Source organism: Lathamus discolor, chromosome 6 (genome assembly GCF_037157495.1).
Source record: "Lathamus discolor isolate bLatDis1 chromosome 6, bLatDis1.hap1, whole genome shotgun sequence".
In the NCBI taxonomy this organism is placed as follows: domain Eukaryota; kingdom Metazoa; phylum Chordata; class Aves; order Psittaciformes; family Psittacidae; genus Lathamus; species Lathamus discolor.
The window spans coordinates 23,857,921-23,873,970 of NC_088889.1; the positions used below are offsets into that span (position 1 = coordinate 23,857,921).

At 38.8% G+C, this 16,050-nt stretch overlaps 1 protein-coding gene across 6 annotated transcripts in view; it reads left to right on the plus strand.

The window, feature by feature from the left end:
• Window positions 1-219: 219 nt before the first annotated feature.
• Window positions 220-16,050, plus strand: part of PPP1R13B (protein phosphatase 1 regulatory subunit 13B) — a 72,034-nt gene continuing 56,203 nt past the window's right edge. For 2 of the 6 annotated variants that reach the window (XM_065684708.1, XM_065684709.1), the window contains exon 1: window positions 14,181-14,404. In XM_065684708.1, coding sequence (XP_065540780.1) covers window positions 14,279-14,404 — 126 coding nt within the window. In that variant the 5' untranslated portion in view covers window positions 14,181-14,278. Of the gene's footprint in view, window positions 681-945; window positions 1,128-14,177; window positions 14,405-16,050 lie in introns of those variants that run through there. The other 4 variants (XM_065684706.1, XM_065684707.1, XM_065684705.1 and 1 more) reach the window with 4 other exon arrangements.

Sequence of the window (16,050 nt, forward strand, 5' to 3'; positions counted from 1 at the left end):
TCGCTCCTCCGTCCCCCAGCGCGCAGCGATGGAGCCGGGACGAACCGCTCCGTCGCTACCACATTCCCCGCATTCCAGGGGTAGAAAACGACCAGGGCCGCGGCCCCCGGGCAATCGGCCCGGGCAGCCCTCCCAGAAGGAGGCGGTGCCCGCCGGGAGTGCGGCCCGGGGGTGGTAGTGAGACAGACCGGGCCTGAAGCGATGCCGCGAGGATAGCCCACGGCCACCGGCCAGGCCGCACCGGGGCTGCCACAGAGAGGCTCGGGTCCCGACTCCTCACGGAGCCCCGGTCACGTGCAGCACCGAGGCGCGCACCCGCCGCCGCCCCGCCCCCGGCTCTCCCCGCCTCGGCCAATGGTGCCGCGGCGGCGGTTAACCCCTGGCGGGGCGGCGCGGCGCGGGCGGAGCAGAGCAGGAAGCGCCGAGGGAAGGAGGCAGGAGGCCGCCGCGCCGGCAGGAGAAGGAAGGGGGCTGGGAACCCGGCCGCCGCCGCCGCCTTCGCCTCTTCCTTCCGCCCGCCCGCCCGCTGTGGCGAGTGAGGCGCACGGGAGGCACCTGTCACAGCCGCCAGGGCGAGCGCGGCGTCCTCCACAGCGAGAGGAGGCGGCAGAAAAGGCCCGGCACGGCACGGCGGCAGCCTCGGTGAGGCTGGCTGGAGGACGGCTGTGGAGATGATGCCGGTGAGTGGGAAGGCTTTGAATTCGCGACGTTGCCTTGCCGGCCTGGCGCCGCGCTGCCGGGCCATGGGACGGCTTGCCTTTTCCTGTGGGGCTGGCGGAGGCGGATGGAGTGCGCGGCCCCGCCGTCATCCCTGCCTGTGCCCCGGCCAGCACGGGCAGAGGGCGACTGTGCAGCGGCGCCGCCGTCGGGTTCCCCGCCGGGGGTGGGGCAGCCGGTCACCACCGTCCCTGGCTTCTGGGGGACACGACCTGCTCCCGCTCCTCCCTTCAGCGAGGGGTTGCCGCTCCTCTCCGCCGGCCGAGCCACTCTCGGCGTCGCACCGGCTGTGACAGGTCGAGGGCCGCGTCCCCCCGGGCTCTGCCCTCGCGTCTACCCGAGAGGGCTCCTAGCCGCCCGCGGCGCTGGGGGAGCCGGCTGCTGGCTGCCGAGGCCCGAGTGAGGCGCGGGTGGGTTTTCTGTGTTTGTATGAGTGGGTGTGTGTGTGTGTGGGGGAGGGGGGCATGTTTGTTTGTTTTGGGTTTTTCCTTAAAAGCACTGATTCTTCGCCGCCAGGGTGTGGGGAAGGGTTAACCGGTCCCGGGGCAGGCGGCCCGGGCCCTTAGGCCGGCTGTCAGGCGAGTGCAGGCAGCAGCTTCATGTGAGCCTCGGCACCTTTGACGGGAAGGCGGTCTCCCTCCTCGGTGTGTGCTGTCTCTTTTGTGAAACCGTCGCTTGTTTACCGAAGATAAGCCCTTTCATTTTCCCGCAAACAACCTTGGTTGTCTTCTGTGACAGAATCTCTCCATTTCCCTCCCCTCTCCTTCCCTCCTCCTTTCGCTATGGGCTGATGCAGTGGTCGGAAGAGAGTTGCTCTTGATGACTGTTCGTTTTATGACAGGATCTTCTGAGGCTGAGTAATAAACAATTACATTCCTTTTGCTGATTTCCTTCAAACTCTGTTCTCAAACGTGGGTTTATGAGTTACTCCATATAAAAGAGTATCTCCCAGGTTTTCTCTGATTCTAATAGGAATGAGCTTTTTATTTGCAGCTCCTCTGCAGCGTTTGCAACCAAAGCACTGCAGCAGAATGCTTCTCAATGAGAATATTGAAGTCGTCTTTTACAAAATTTTATCACTCTAACTTGGTTTCATGACTGAGAGGAGGAAATTAATAGCTTAAACTAGATGCAAAATTTCAGATCGAAGAGCACAGGTAGTGTTTGAAAAACAGGTATTATGACAAGCTTTTTAATATGATGTGCTCTTTAACTTCCAACTGCTAGGTACCAAAATATTCTGTTGACCCTGTAGAGGAATTTCAGTGCACTAGGCATACTAGAAACGAGCAACAAAGTTCATTGAATTACAGGCTTGTTCCATAAACGTATGGATGTTTGTATGCTTTGTATGGATGCTTGTAAAAACAAAACCAAGGTGACTGGTTTTTGCAGCTTCCATCGTAACTCGGCTTTAGATTCGTAAAATTCTCATTGAAAAACTGAACATTGAAAAGCATGTCAGGGATACGCTAGGTCAGAACAAATGTATTCAGTTCCCATTACTAACTCACGTGTGGGTTTCAGGCTGATGTCATAACTTCTGTAGTGCAGTGATTGACTTTTTAGAAAAAGACTTCCTTTACCTTTTTCTTCCTGCCACTGTCTTTTGTTACCTTCATGGTTATTTAAATGCAGCAGTTGTTTGTGCTTATAAAATTCAGACTTTATTATGTTTTTGAAACACACTTCAAAGCATTTTTAGTACTGACGGTTGCATTTTAATAAAACGAATTACCTTGCTATGGTGGTAGTAATGAAGATTAGAACTTATCGAGTCTGAATCCTGAAATAATAAATATTTTACTTCTCTGAAGAGCTTTCAGATGCTGTTCTGGACATCTGATCATAAGGTAGTCAGAAATATGTATATTTAAATGGACACTGTGACAGTGCTTTTAGTTTTCCAGGTTCTCACCTATTTTATTCCTGAACTGCAAGGATGAAAAAAACCAACCACATTTACTGGAATACAATAGCAAAGTGATGTGAACATATGATTGTAGAACTGGAACAAATGTTTTGGTTTTCTTTACTTGAGATTTTGAATTCTGAAGATGGAAACAGTAGAGATCTAACTTATGTGATGGAATTCCTTGAGTTCACATTCCTAGAAGCTTTTTCTTCCGTGGTCCTTATTTATTTATTTATTTATTTTAATACAGTTAATGAAAGCAAATAATAGTAAGAGGAGAGACTTCAGTATTACTAGACTTGAACAGCTGTAAAAAGTGGGTACTGCTGCAGTCTTGTGTCAACAAATTAAAATTAAATGCTGTCAAACTTTGAGTTTCTTATGACTTACATTTATCAGATCTGAAGTAATGGAGGACAGTTTTTGAATTTATTTTTTTTAATTCTGCACAACCATTTTTAATAATGAAGTCTTATCTAAAGCATGGAAGATGGAATTATCTGTTTCCTCTTTCCCTGTGACTTGTCAGACTTTTGTTCCCACCCCTTGCAGGAACAGAGTTACTTCTGAGAGGTTTTTATCAGTTATGATTTCTTTTGTGACCAGGATACTCCCGCTCTGTTTGTTGGTGGATTTTTCGTATTAGTTAATGTTGCTTACTCTACTTTGGTTTTGAAAAAAAATAAAAATAGGTGTATTCTTAGTCTTGAACACAGTTGGGTTTCAAGAAGCAATAATGATGTGGACTGCACTTTTCTCACTTACTGTTTTTTTGCTTTGCTGACAAGGCACATCCGTCATAAACTCTTTCATTGCCTTCAGGACATAAGGGCTATGTGTATGAGTAGCTTATGATGTTACACTGAATATCACCTCTATGAAGGAACTTACTGAAAGAGTTCCTCTAACTATGCTTTGAGTACAGTGATTTTTTTATTTATTTATTTTTTCACTGGAAAAAAAGGTTAGTATTTATTGCTGCCATAGAATAAAACATGCAAACCCAGAGCTATGTGATATCCTTTCAAACAGGAAATCTTCTGGGTTAAAATAGCCACAGTTGTATTTTGTTTGCAAAAATAGCTCCTCTTTCAGCCACATATTCTATAACCTGTTTGGAGAAGCTTAATCATCTCCTCCTCCATTCCCCCCCACGTGACTCCCCACCTTTTTTTGGTTCTCTTCTGCCCCAGTAGGATTTTTTTGGTGGGACTTCAGATTTTGTTTATGAAAAAGTATTGGATTTTTTTTTTTCACCTTAAAGAATGCAATTAATGCATTTTCTTGGATGGTAGTTCAAAAATTGCTTCTGCTGACAAATAGGAAAAGTCACTTACGAGGAGCACTGTTTTCCTACTTTAGAAAAGATACCATGGAAGAAAGAACTGCTACAGTTGAGAAGCATGTAACACTTCCTATTACGTACCTAAATTTGGGGTATCATTCTTTTACAGCATATGTGAGGTAACATGTCATGTCAAAGGCATAGAAGTATGTAGAGTCCAGTCTGTACACTGTCAATAAAGTGATGAGAGGTGATGGTGGATGCTGTGTAAGAACTTGTGGGGCACTGAGTCTCTTAGGAGGAGTAATTAGTATTGCATATTCCTCTAGCACCTATTGCTGTAGAGCTTTTCTGGTTTTGCCTTTAACTTACTTGGAGAAACATGTATAGGTGAGGTTGCAGCCAGCATTCATGTTTTTGAAAGCATCTAGGAGGGGCCTTATGAGACAGTGTGCAGGGCTTAGAGTCAAAGACTTGTTGGACGTGTCTGGTTTTATGTGTATGGTCGGGCAGTTGTGTTTCTTGTTTTAATAGAAGTGAGAGTGAAAAGCTTAGAGTGTTTAGTGTCATTTTTTGTCTAGTTAATTTTGTGTGACATTGCAGCTCATCTCCAAAGATGACCATGACTGATGCGTATTTTATATTAGAATAGACAATTATAAGTGGATCTTGAGTATTACAGTATGCATTAGTATCTTAATTGCTACATAGGTTCCTGACTTATGAAGACAGATAACATGACTGATAAAATACAAAGCAAAGATGGGTATCAGGTAGTTATTTTTTAATTAAGCTATCTTCCAAATGAATTAAGAAAAAAGTGGGTTTTGTTTTCTCTTTTGGTTTCCTGTTGTTTTTTGGATGTTGAGTTTTTTTGTTTTGGTTTTTTTTTTTTTTTTAAGTGAGTACATACTTTCCATGTATTCAGTCCAGAACCTTTCTCCAAAAGTCCAAAGTGGAATTGCTTATTCCTAATTAAAACCCAAAATATTTTCAAATCGGCATACACTGTTCTCTTCCCTACAATATGTTGTAAAAGTCTAAAGGAAAATGTGTCACTTTAATATTAGGAATTCTCAGTGATGTTGAGATAAAATATATAGCAATTAATTCAGAGCTCTACAGTTGTCTGATATTCTTGTTTGCTGAATAAATGTGAACTGATTGTGGAGAATGATTTGCAAGTTTATCAGTCATTATTAAAGGACTTACTTATTGCAACAAAGCTTAAAGGCAATTTTGTGGTTTTTTGGATCACTTTTTTTTTTTTTTTTAGATGACAGAATATGGGCTATTGTGTGGTAAAAATAAGTTCAGAATCATCTCCATGTCAACAAAAAGTACTACTCATAGGCTATTCTGATAATAGAAGATTTAAATATATTTAAATATATTTAATAGATACCTGTGGATTGTAATGAAATATATGAGAAAATTTTGAAGGAAAGAATACTCTCTATTAGTTTCTCTTCATATATTAGCATAGATGAGATTCTTGCTTGTTGCAGATTTTCGTGATAAAAGGTATTTATTTGACAACAAAATTCCATTCTACCAGATTCAGTTATGTTAATCTGACAAATCCAAGTTTGATGTGAAATACATTATTAAAAAAAACATGTAGCTGATTATTTATATTAAGATTGCATACAGCTGTGGAACAGCCACCATTATGTTAACAGTTGTCCATACATAGAATAAAATCCCTTTTTTTAAAGAATTCGCTGTCTAATGTTTGGTACTAAAATCAAAACTCACATTTATTTTTAAACAGCATTTTTTTTTTTTTTTTTGTCCCTGTAGTCTGGAGACATCTTTAAAAAAGAAAAAAAAGTGAGAATGGAGGTTTAAAGAGGCAAACAAATTATTGCTTAATTGGGGGAGGTGAAGGGAAGGTGTCTTGCTCCCTTTCCATCATGACTCACTGCTGGAATTTACAAGTCTTATGTGTTTGTCTAAATTAAAAGCTTATTATTAACATACATTAATTACTAGCACAGGATAGCTCAAAATACTTCAACCCTAAGTGAACATGCTAGCCTGGGATATAGGATCTAATTGTTGGGCTTGTGTCACACCTCAGGAAAGTGGGTTTTTTTTATTTTTTTTTTCACCTTAAATTGGAGAATTATATTATTAGGTGATTTCAAATATCTTTAATATCTTAGAATCATACAATCATAGAATAGTTAGGGTTGGAAAGGACCTTAAGATCACCAAGTTCCAACCCCCCTGCCATGGGCAGGGACACCTTCACATATGAGCAGATTTTCCATCTGTCTTGAATCCTGTGTCTCATTGATTCTTAAATTATAGTCTTTAAAGTAAATAAATATAAAATATTACTTTTAACACTTTAGTACATTTTTCCAGTAATTTGGAAATCTCTCATTAGAGTCAATTAACCTTGGAAGCGTGTAATAATCTCTGATGTATTAGATAATATATCCAGGGAATGTGCTCAATGTTTTGAGCTTCTAAAAGCATTTTTTTGTGACTGACAATAACAGAATTATATTGTACAATAATAGACACCATCTTTCAGAAGCAGATTTGTGTGTCAGAAGCAACAATGCTACTGGGAGGACAGAGCCTGCATTTTATGATAACTCAAAGGATAAGCAAAAACATAATCTGCTTAATGGAAGGAAAGAATTGTTTTGAATGTCAATTTTCAGCCACTTGACCTAGGTTTTGGGTCACTCTGTTTTCGTAAATCTTGCTTAGAAGCAAGTGCGTGTGATCTTGCTTGTGTAGGGGAATGTGAGTTTATCATTGTGGTGCAGTAGGATGTTGGAGGAACTGAATTCCTTTCAAGACTGAGGTTTCACAATAGGGATGAGACGGGTTAAACATTTCCTGCGGCTGATGGAAGAGACTGTTTCCTCTTCCTTGCTGCTTATTGCCAGCATTTACTTTGAATGGATCACACTGCTTGTCTCAGTACACTGATCCAGGTCACTAAAAATGTAAAAAATAATTGTATCCAAAGAACGCTGATGATACATATATACACACATACCTACATATTTTGCCAGGCTGGTGCATTATATCAGCTTACATTGTCACTATTCTTTTGTCTGTGTTGGTACAGGAGGGAGTGTATCTCTTGACTGAGATTGGTAATGAAGAAGGGGATAGGAAAGTGGTATCCCTCCCACCCTTTTAGTATTTTTGTTTATTCAGTTTAATTTATTGTGGAGCTGTACCCCAGGTGACATATTTTGAATGTTGTTTTCTGGCTATTTAGCAGGTGAGTAGAACAGTGTGATGAAACTGAAGATTTCTGCAGTTCAGTAACATTATTGCTTCAAGGATAAGTTATGATTTCACCAGTTTTCACATCTTTATTGGGTATCTAGTAACACTTCAGATTTTCCCTGAAACAGGAGGAAGTAAGGGATACTGGGTTTTTTGGTAAAATGCGTGGTCTATGTGGAAATCTTGAGGAACAAATATAAAGTTGGGACCAAAAAAAAAGAAAAACAATAAAGCTTAATTGGCAGTTACTAGTCTGCATTATTTTTCCTCCCCACACTTAGCAATATTGCATTCCTTTTGATTTCTGCCCATTATTACCTTATCCTCTAAGATTCGTAGTGTAATTTAGCCTACTTCATTAGCGAAAGTACAATTAAATTTGGGGGTTTTTTCAGTTTTCATCTCATCACATGTGTGAGGAAACTGTAGCTATAAAACTGTTTTATTTAAGGAATTCCAACTTCAGCAGGTAGCAATTTATTCTAAACTTGCATACGTTACAGACATTGTATTTAATGTACATATGCTTATGTCTACTTTAGATTCGCAAAAGGATTTCAGCTTTCACATGACTAAGCTAATGTTTATAAATTGAGACTGTGGGAAATTGAGGCTTCAGTTTTGTGTAGGTGAAATTGATACAACTGCAGGGGCTGCTCTAGTCCTGCCTCCCTGCTGCCCTCTCTTAGGTATTAGCTCTGTTAGATACCTGATTCTGTACTGAGCTGTTTCAGTTTGTGAACTCAGCAGGAAGTTCAGGAAGTTGTTTGCTTTTTTTTTTTCCCCCTCCCCAGGATACTTTTCTGCCAGCTGAGCACACTGAAACCAACTCAGTGCAGGGTCAGATAAGCACAGAAACCAGCACAAGGCGGCACAGAAAAGCATAGATTGCAGGAAGGATGTAAACAGTTTTATCAGTTTAGGCTGTTCGGATTATATTTTTTTTATATTTTTTAGCTTGAAATGACTCCACGTTGAACATGGTGAGGTATACCTGGATGATTTTGGAATGTAATCCGTGTCCCAAGGGGCAAAGAAGAGTAACTTCCCTGCTCTCTGAAGCTGAAACAAGAAAACAGTGTCGTGCCCAGCATCTCTGCCGGGCTGACCTCCAAAAATTGTAAATCCCATGGGCTGACTTCATGCACAGAAGCACAGTGCATTGACTAGGATCTGAATTAATTCTGTGGTTTACTCTCCTGAGAGCCAGTTTTTGATACCTGGAGACCAGCAAACCTTGCTCTTCTGAAAACCAGAATGTATCTGTCCACGCCTACTAAGTTGAATAGCTGAGAATTGTTGAGAGTTACAGCCTTAGATGAACAAAGCAGTAGGCAGGGCCACATTATTAATGTTTGGAGAAAAGTATTGCCTGTGCTGCTCTCTGATGTTTAAAGGGAAAGAAAGAGGGTGGTTTGAGACTAGCAAATTTTAACATAGCCATTAAGGACAGGCTTACCTGCATATAGTATTTTTTTGTCAAATAAGATGGCTTAAGTCTTAGTTTAGAATAGGAGATACAGTTTGAGGAGACATAGTCTGAATGCATGTTTGCTTCAGAAAATATTTTTCTAATTCTATTTCCAAATGCAATTTGTCTAATTTGTGATACAAGATTGAGCAGCATTTGTTGACATTCCTACTCATTCTGAAGGTACTATACTTTAAACATAGTTCAGTCTCTTTTTTCTACTGTGTCTTCCCCCATACTTACTACTTTTTTAAAAACAAACAAGCAAACCAAGTTTCAGATTTCTGACTATCTTGTAAAATATTAACCAGTGTGTTGATCAAAACCTGACCTTAATCTATCCCATCCAGCCAAAGATAAGGGTTTTCAAACTACTTTAATTAAAAACATTGTCTTAATATCTGGAGTAAATGTTACTAATGTATCAGTCACTTCCTTTGACAAGATACAGAACAAGGAAAGGATATTTGTACATTGTTATGGTGTAACTGGTATCTGTAAAATGGCTGGCAGCCTGTTAGCATTTTGTAGAGGGAAGAATATGGTAGCTAGAGCATATACTACGTGATGATGTGGGTAGCATCAGAAAGTAGTATGTCTAGTAAGTGATTACTTGCCTGGAACTTAAGTTACTCACTGGCAGCTTAGCTAACTTGTTATTTGGGCATCTGTGAAAGTATTAGCATCTATGAACTGACAGCTCTTTCTTACAAATTCTGTAAGATAATTCTTGTAGTATGTGTGTATGCCAGGTGCTTAGCTTTGTCAAATATATACTTAGAAATAGTCAACCAGGGTTCTTAGTGTCAAAGTTGCTATTGAGATACATCGTCAGAGAAGTGCTTAGATTTTCATACTGTGTATTTAAAACCAGCAAGTTCTTGGAACTGAAATTTCGGATGATTCTGCAGGCTAAAGAAAGGGCTTATTACTGTTCAGGCTCCAAACAGTTGGACTGTATGTACACTTTGGGAGGTTATTGAATTCTTGTAAGTGTCTTATAAAAATAAACTGTGAAACTCATCTCTGTGTGCAGCTTCATCTCTGTATATAGCTCTGAATCTCTCAGCATGCCTGATGCTTAATTTCCTTATGTACTGCTTTATTGTCCCAAGTTACCTGAATTTTAGCTTGAAGTCTGAGTGATGTACTTCTAATAGTGGGGGAAAAAAAAAATCTCTCGTGGTTGACCTCCTTTGCACTTCTAAGTCATGTCAGGATCCATGCCATTATTTTAAAACCGTATCACATGGACTGTTTTCTGTTCTAGCCCATGTCGCTTGGAAACCTTTTCAGCCCTTTTTCTGAATAGCTTCTTGGTGTGCAGTGCAGTGTGTTTACCGTTTTATTGTCAGTTATCATCACTTCAGCAAGAGCTTGTTGGATACGGGAATATGCTGTAAAAATCTAAGCTTTACATTGAAACAAATCAGTTCAAATCTGTTGCTTGCAACACCACCCCACTGCAAATTTGGGGCCAAATTTCTGAGTGCAGCACTTTAATTTTACTTTATTTTAATTTTTTGTTTTCTGATGGTAGAGCAGTGGTGTTTGTTTTTTTAGCACTGATAGGAGGTGAAGTGGTGACGGAAGTTTAAATCAGTTAAAATGGTAAATTATAAACTGCTGTTTACCGCAGTGTAATAGGTTTGTTATTTTTTTTTTTGGGAGTCCAACTCAAATACTTACTGTGGAATAATTTAATTTATGTATCAACTGCCATGCTTCCTCATTTTTAGATAAACATAAAGAACTTCTGAATTTGATTCATGTGTACCAACCTTTGGACTCCTTTGATATCCTTTTTATACCTTTTTATAGTGGATTTTTTTGTGCTTGAGGTAGAAAATCATAGTCTAAAAAAAAAACTAAACCACTTTAAGGGACGTAAGACACTAAATCAGAAGATTTACTACACAGTGTTTCTAATACAGTATTTTTGCATTTCTGGGTGTGTTACAACATTCACCCTATAAGAGATCTTTATGATTTGAGTGTTCAGTACATTACTGGATTACCCCCATGTACTGCTGTTGCCCTTTCCTAGTCATCTGAAGCTACCAAGTATTGCCCAGTTTCTGTGAGTTCTGAAGAAGCCTTTGCATATAACTACGAGGAAGCTTGATCAGGAGTGTGCATGTACTTGCCTATATGTTTTCCAGAAGCAGAAAAAAGCTTTTGGTCAGCTTTTTCTTATTATCTCTCAAATGATACAGGAATTTTTCAAGCACTGAGGTCTCAATAATCTCTTTTCTTCCAGTACTCAGGGATGAGAGTGTTCCGATTGTGTCTTGAGTTTCTTTATAAACCTTTTGCCTTCCTTTCAGTCATCCTCCTTGTTTTGTTAAGTACTACAGTTTTCTAGTGAGAAAAGATGTCTCAAAATAAGTGAAAGAATGCAAAAATGTGCGTATTGTCATGTAGCTATGTATATTTTTATATACTTGTGTTGGTAGTCATACTGGAATACAGTCAGATATGCAGGGGATTTAGGGGTGCTACTGTGTTTCTGTCATTTGGAGAGGCGTGAACCCTCTGGAAAATAGCATGCTGAGCACAATTTCTTTTCTGAATGTTATATAAATGAATGTATGTATTTGACATGTTTAAATCCAGTTGTTTTTCACTTTAAGCTTATCTTTTGATTGGAAAAAGGAAACACACTCACCATGAATTATATTCTGCATAGGTTACTGAGCACAGTACAGTTAGAATGCAGTAAAACATCACTTGCTTTTACATGAGTAAAAGTTTTAAGAACTATGTAAACTTGGCTGGCAGTTTACCAAAGTGGAAGTGCTAAGCACACTTCGGCTTTACAGTCTCATTAAGTAATATTAATTTACAATGACTTGTGAAGAATTATTTTTTTTTCTTTAGTTTTGGCTGGGGTCAGGTGTCAGGTGGGTTTTGTTTCTGTCATTTTGGTTTGGTTTCTTTTTTGTTTTGTTTGGGTTTTTTGGGGGGGGGTTTGGTTTATTGGTTGTTGTTGTTTGGTTTGTTTGTTGTTTTGGGGGGCTTTTTTTTTTTTTTTTTTTTTTTAACTTTTCCCAGAATTTTTTTGATTGAAAAGCACTGAAAGAGAATGCAAACAAGCTGATGTTGTGGGTTTTGTTAATTTTCATCTGGAAGTAGTCTTAAAGTGTCTGTATAAATTATTTTTCTACAAATATGAGAAAAGATTAGCTCAGCCTCTGTGCAGTTGTGCATTTTGTATACTTGTCTGTTACTTCTCAGTATTCTTAGTTGCTCACATCCACCAGTTTTAATCTATAGCTTTATGTTACGTAATTTCTCATTTTGTGCAAATATTTGATGTAAACTTGTGTCATTTTAGACAATTATGCTTCCAGTTTTCTTTATATTCTTTCTTCTACATAATTCCATGTGATTTTCAGAGATCATGAGTGTCTTCATGTTAAAATGCTTTAGTGAGATCACAGACTGCAGTTACTTTCCTACTGAGTAATTCAGATTATCTGCATATATATAGGTTTGTTAAATATGAGCTTGTCACACAGGGCAAGTCCTCTGGGATCTTATGTGGTTTTTACATTTAAAGTAGGATCGTAACTTATGTCTGTGTACCTCACCTTAATTTAGAATATTTGAAACCTCTACATTTTTGGGAGGAAAACAGTCTTATTTCTTTAATTGAGGGGTTTGAGGCTGATCATATATTAAGCAACCAGAGGTTGTAGTGTCCTTATCTCTCTCTATATATTCTAGATTCAGATTTACCTACCTGAAAGTAACAGTTAAATCAGTCAGCCAAATAGCTGCGCTTCCTCAGATACACAATATGGAGACAATGCATCTATGTATACTACAGAAAGCAAGAGGCTATGCTGTGCATGTATTGCTTTTCTTATTTATCTGATTTAACAAACTACTTGCAGGTGTTTTTAGTTATTCCGGAAGGGAGGATGGCAGGGTGAAAAGGAAGTTCAGTGACACACGTGTTTATGTTTATGTGCCTGTTCCTCTTGGAAGAGCCCAGTTACTCAGTAGGGATGGCAGGCTTCAGTTTTGGACTCTCCATGTATTTCTGGTCTGCATGTGTGTGTCATGCCTTTCTGTTGCAGTAAGGTTTTGTGAGTTTGGGGAGTTTTTAGATGCATTCAGCCGTAGTTGGAAGAGTGGCACAATATGTGTTAATATAAGCCTAGCTTTTCCACTCAAACATTTATTCATGTGATACAGTTTGTTTTTCTGGCAGATAAACATAAAATCTGGTTTTAGATTTTTCCATCCTTCCAAAAACAAAACAACCCTTCCCTTTTAAGAAATACCCTCCAGTTGCTTATTTATTTAAAAGGTTCTCAGTTACTCACAGATTAACTTTTTAAAGCTGCAGCATTTTATAAGTCTGAAATGATTCAACCAATTACATTCTGAATAAACCTCTCACCATGATACATGTTTGCTGGGGAAGGAAGGAATACTGCATGGGATCAGAGTGTTTTTGTTACTGACAAAATGATTTAAGGGAGGACAGTACTATTTCTGGGTAGTGAAGCAGGCTAAATATGGTGTTGTACTAGCTTTTTCTTCATTGCTGCCCTTTGTAGGGAAGGGTAATATAACAATCCTGTGGCTAATAATGAAGCTGAGAACCCCTTATTTTTCCTTTCTTGCAACTAAGTCTAAAGTGCCACCCAGAAAACGTACATCGTAGCTGTGTTCTGAGAGAGCTGGGTTGTTCAGGTGTGGTGTTCTTTCATAGTATGGTTTGGATTTTTTTAATTTTGTTTTGTTTTTCTTTGGTTTCTTTTTGGTTTTTTACCCCCTTGTGTCACTTGCTGACTCTTTACCTCAGTTTTCTCTAATAAGGGAATGGAGAATATGCTTTGCTCCTGCAATTGCAGAGTAAAAGCTAAATGCTCTCTTGGTGCCATCTCTTTGTCTGTTCCCTGCTCTGGATCCTGTATAGTGTTGACAAGAACGATGATAAACATTCGCTGTCCCTTGACATGAAGAGGCAATCAGAAACACAGTTTACCATTTTATATTCTCTGCTGCTTGAATTATGTCCAGCAAGAAGGCAGACTTGGCCAAGCACAGAGTAGTGCTTGTACTATAGTATTTTTAGGCATAAATACATGGTAGATTTGTTGTGGCGGTTTGTTTTGTTTTTAAGCTGGTGGTCATTTTAAAATATTTTCCTGATCTAAGAAAATGGCATGGAAATGTCTTCTGATACTTGTTATGATTATTTGCTCTTGGAACATCTTGTAACATTGTCCCCTTAACAGGAAAGTCACTTCTGTCTCTTTTGAGATGGGCAGAGCCTTATATGTAAATTTAAGATGAATACTTACTGTTTGTCATTATTATAATAGCAAACAAAGATTACTGTTGCACAATGAGAGGATAGCAGAACTCCCCTACTGCAACCTTGCCTAATTAGGTGAAACTTGATCTAGCGTATCTTGTTCCTGTCACAACTGTGGCCTGTCTTATTTCTTTAGAACATCTTATCACTGCTCGTCATTACTGCTTGAATTCATATGCCAGAGACCAAAAATACTCTGTTTAAATAGTTTTTCACTGTAGTTGTGCATAGAAACTGTCTTAGTTTTTAGCTCTACACGCTTTTTAATATTTGTTGCTGTTTACAACTGTCCACATGAAGAATATTTTGAGGATGGTTCTTCAGAATATTATAAAAACCTCAAAAGAGAAATCTTGGCTGCCACAAAAGACTGGACTTAACTCTAAAACCTGGAAAAAGGACAAAATTAAAAAAAAAAAGGTGGGATTACATAGCTTTTTCTATCTTTACTGTAAAATGAAGCAGTTTAGATTTATTTTTTTTAACTGAACAGTGTATTCTTACAATGGGTTGGAGCTTGTTTATGTGAGATTTTACTTGAAGGTGATAGATTATTGTCTTAATGGTTTCTTCTGTATATGAAATGCCTCCAATCTTTACTTTTACCTTGCATATGTTGTTTAATTTTATCTTTTTTTATTATTATGGGGTTTGATTCCGCCGAAGTGGAGATCTGAGAGTAGAACAGAACAGCTTTTAACTTTTAAATCTGCCATTTAAAAACTACAAGTACACCCTGGAAAGAGTTATTTTCTATTATGTGCAGTTTCCACTGTGATGGAAGGAAAACCCTACAGACTGCCTGTTGAATCCCAAAGGATGTATTCACTTTTCACTTTTTATATTTTTGCCAAGCCAGCTAACATGACATCTAAGATTGAATGGTTGGTATTCCCGGAAAGCAATACACTAAACAATCAGGATTTTGTTAATACTTTCCGCTCTGTGGGAGAAAGCTGTGGCAGTCCCTTCTTGTTTTGCTCTGTTGAAAATAAAAGGAAAGAGTAGTGCTGATTCCAGTTACAATTATGGGTGTGTGTCTGTAAATCTTACAAAAGTTGCTTCTTGTTTGTAAAATTAAAAAGTGATGTTCAGTGCTGCAAATCACCTCTGTTAACTGGCAAAAAGCACAATGTCTTTAGTAAAAGTACTGTGACGGTTATCTGAGTTTGTTTTGTGGTTTAACTTTTTGGGGGTATTTATTTTATTTGGTGTTGAAAAGCTGTAAATGAAAAGACACAAATGTCTGTCTCTGTATCCTGTAATTTTTTTGATGATATTATTTTTAATGCAGTAGGTAGCTTAGGCTTTTCTGGAATTCAGTGGATTTTTGGATGACTTTGCTGTAGCTGTTGACAAGGTCGAACACAAGACTGTAGAAACATCAGCACCTCCCTTTCCTTAACCTTGGCCAAAATATTTTCAATAATTTGAGAACACTCAGTTCCATGATACACATTCTGTGGGATGCTTCTGTTCGTGGATTTTGAAGATTAAGTTGTCTTTCAGGAAAATTAACCCAAACCCTCATGGTTAACCCTGCTCTTCAGCTTTGCCTTGTGTCGTCAGAATGAGCTTTATTTCAAAGTAAATTATAGTACTGCTAATGCAAATATGCAAAAACCTTGAATAGATTTTCACCTTGTATCACCCTCCTATTTTTTTTTATTATTATTTTTATTTATGTTTTCCTGTTTGGAAAGCTGAGATTCTTATGTAATAAAATTATTTCTGAAGCTGAGTCATCTTGGATTAATTTAGTTTTTAACTTATTGCCAGTTCACCTGAGTATACTGAGATTTTACAGTTGTGTTGTTCTTCAGCAACGTCTTCCACAGTGATTTGGAAACTAAAATATTTAATAGTATTTTTTTAACATACAATTCTTATCAGCTGATGAAATGGAGAGTTAATATTTTAGAACTGTTGTTTCAAGCTTGTCATGTATTTGTACAGTGCTGGCTACTTCGCAGATACGAAAGATTGAAACCTCTGAACATTGGCACTAAGTTATGTTTGTGATACTGTGCATTGGGAAGCAGTTGTAGTGCCACAGTGATTCCTCC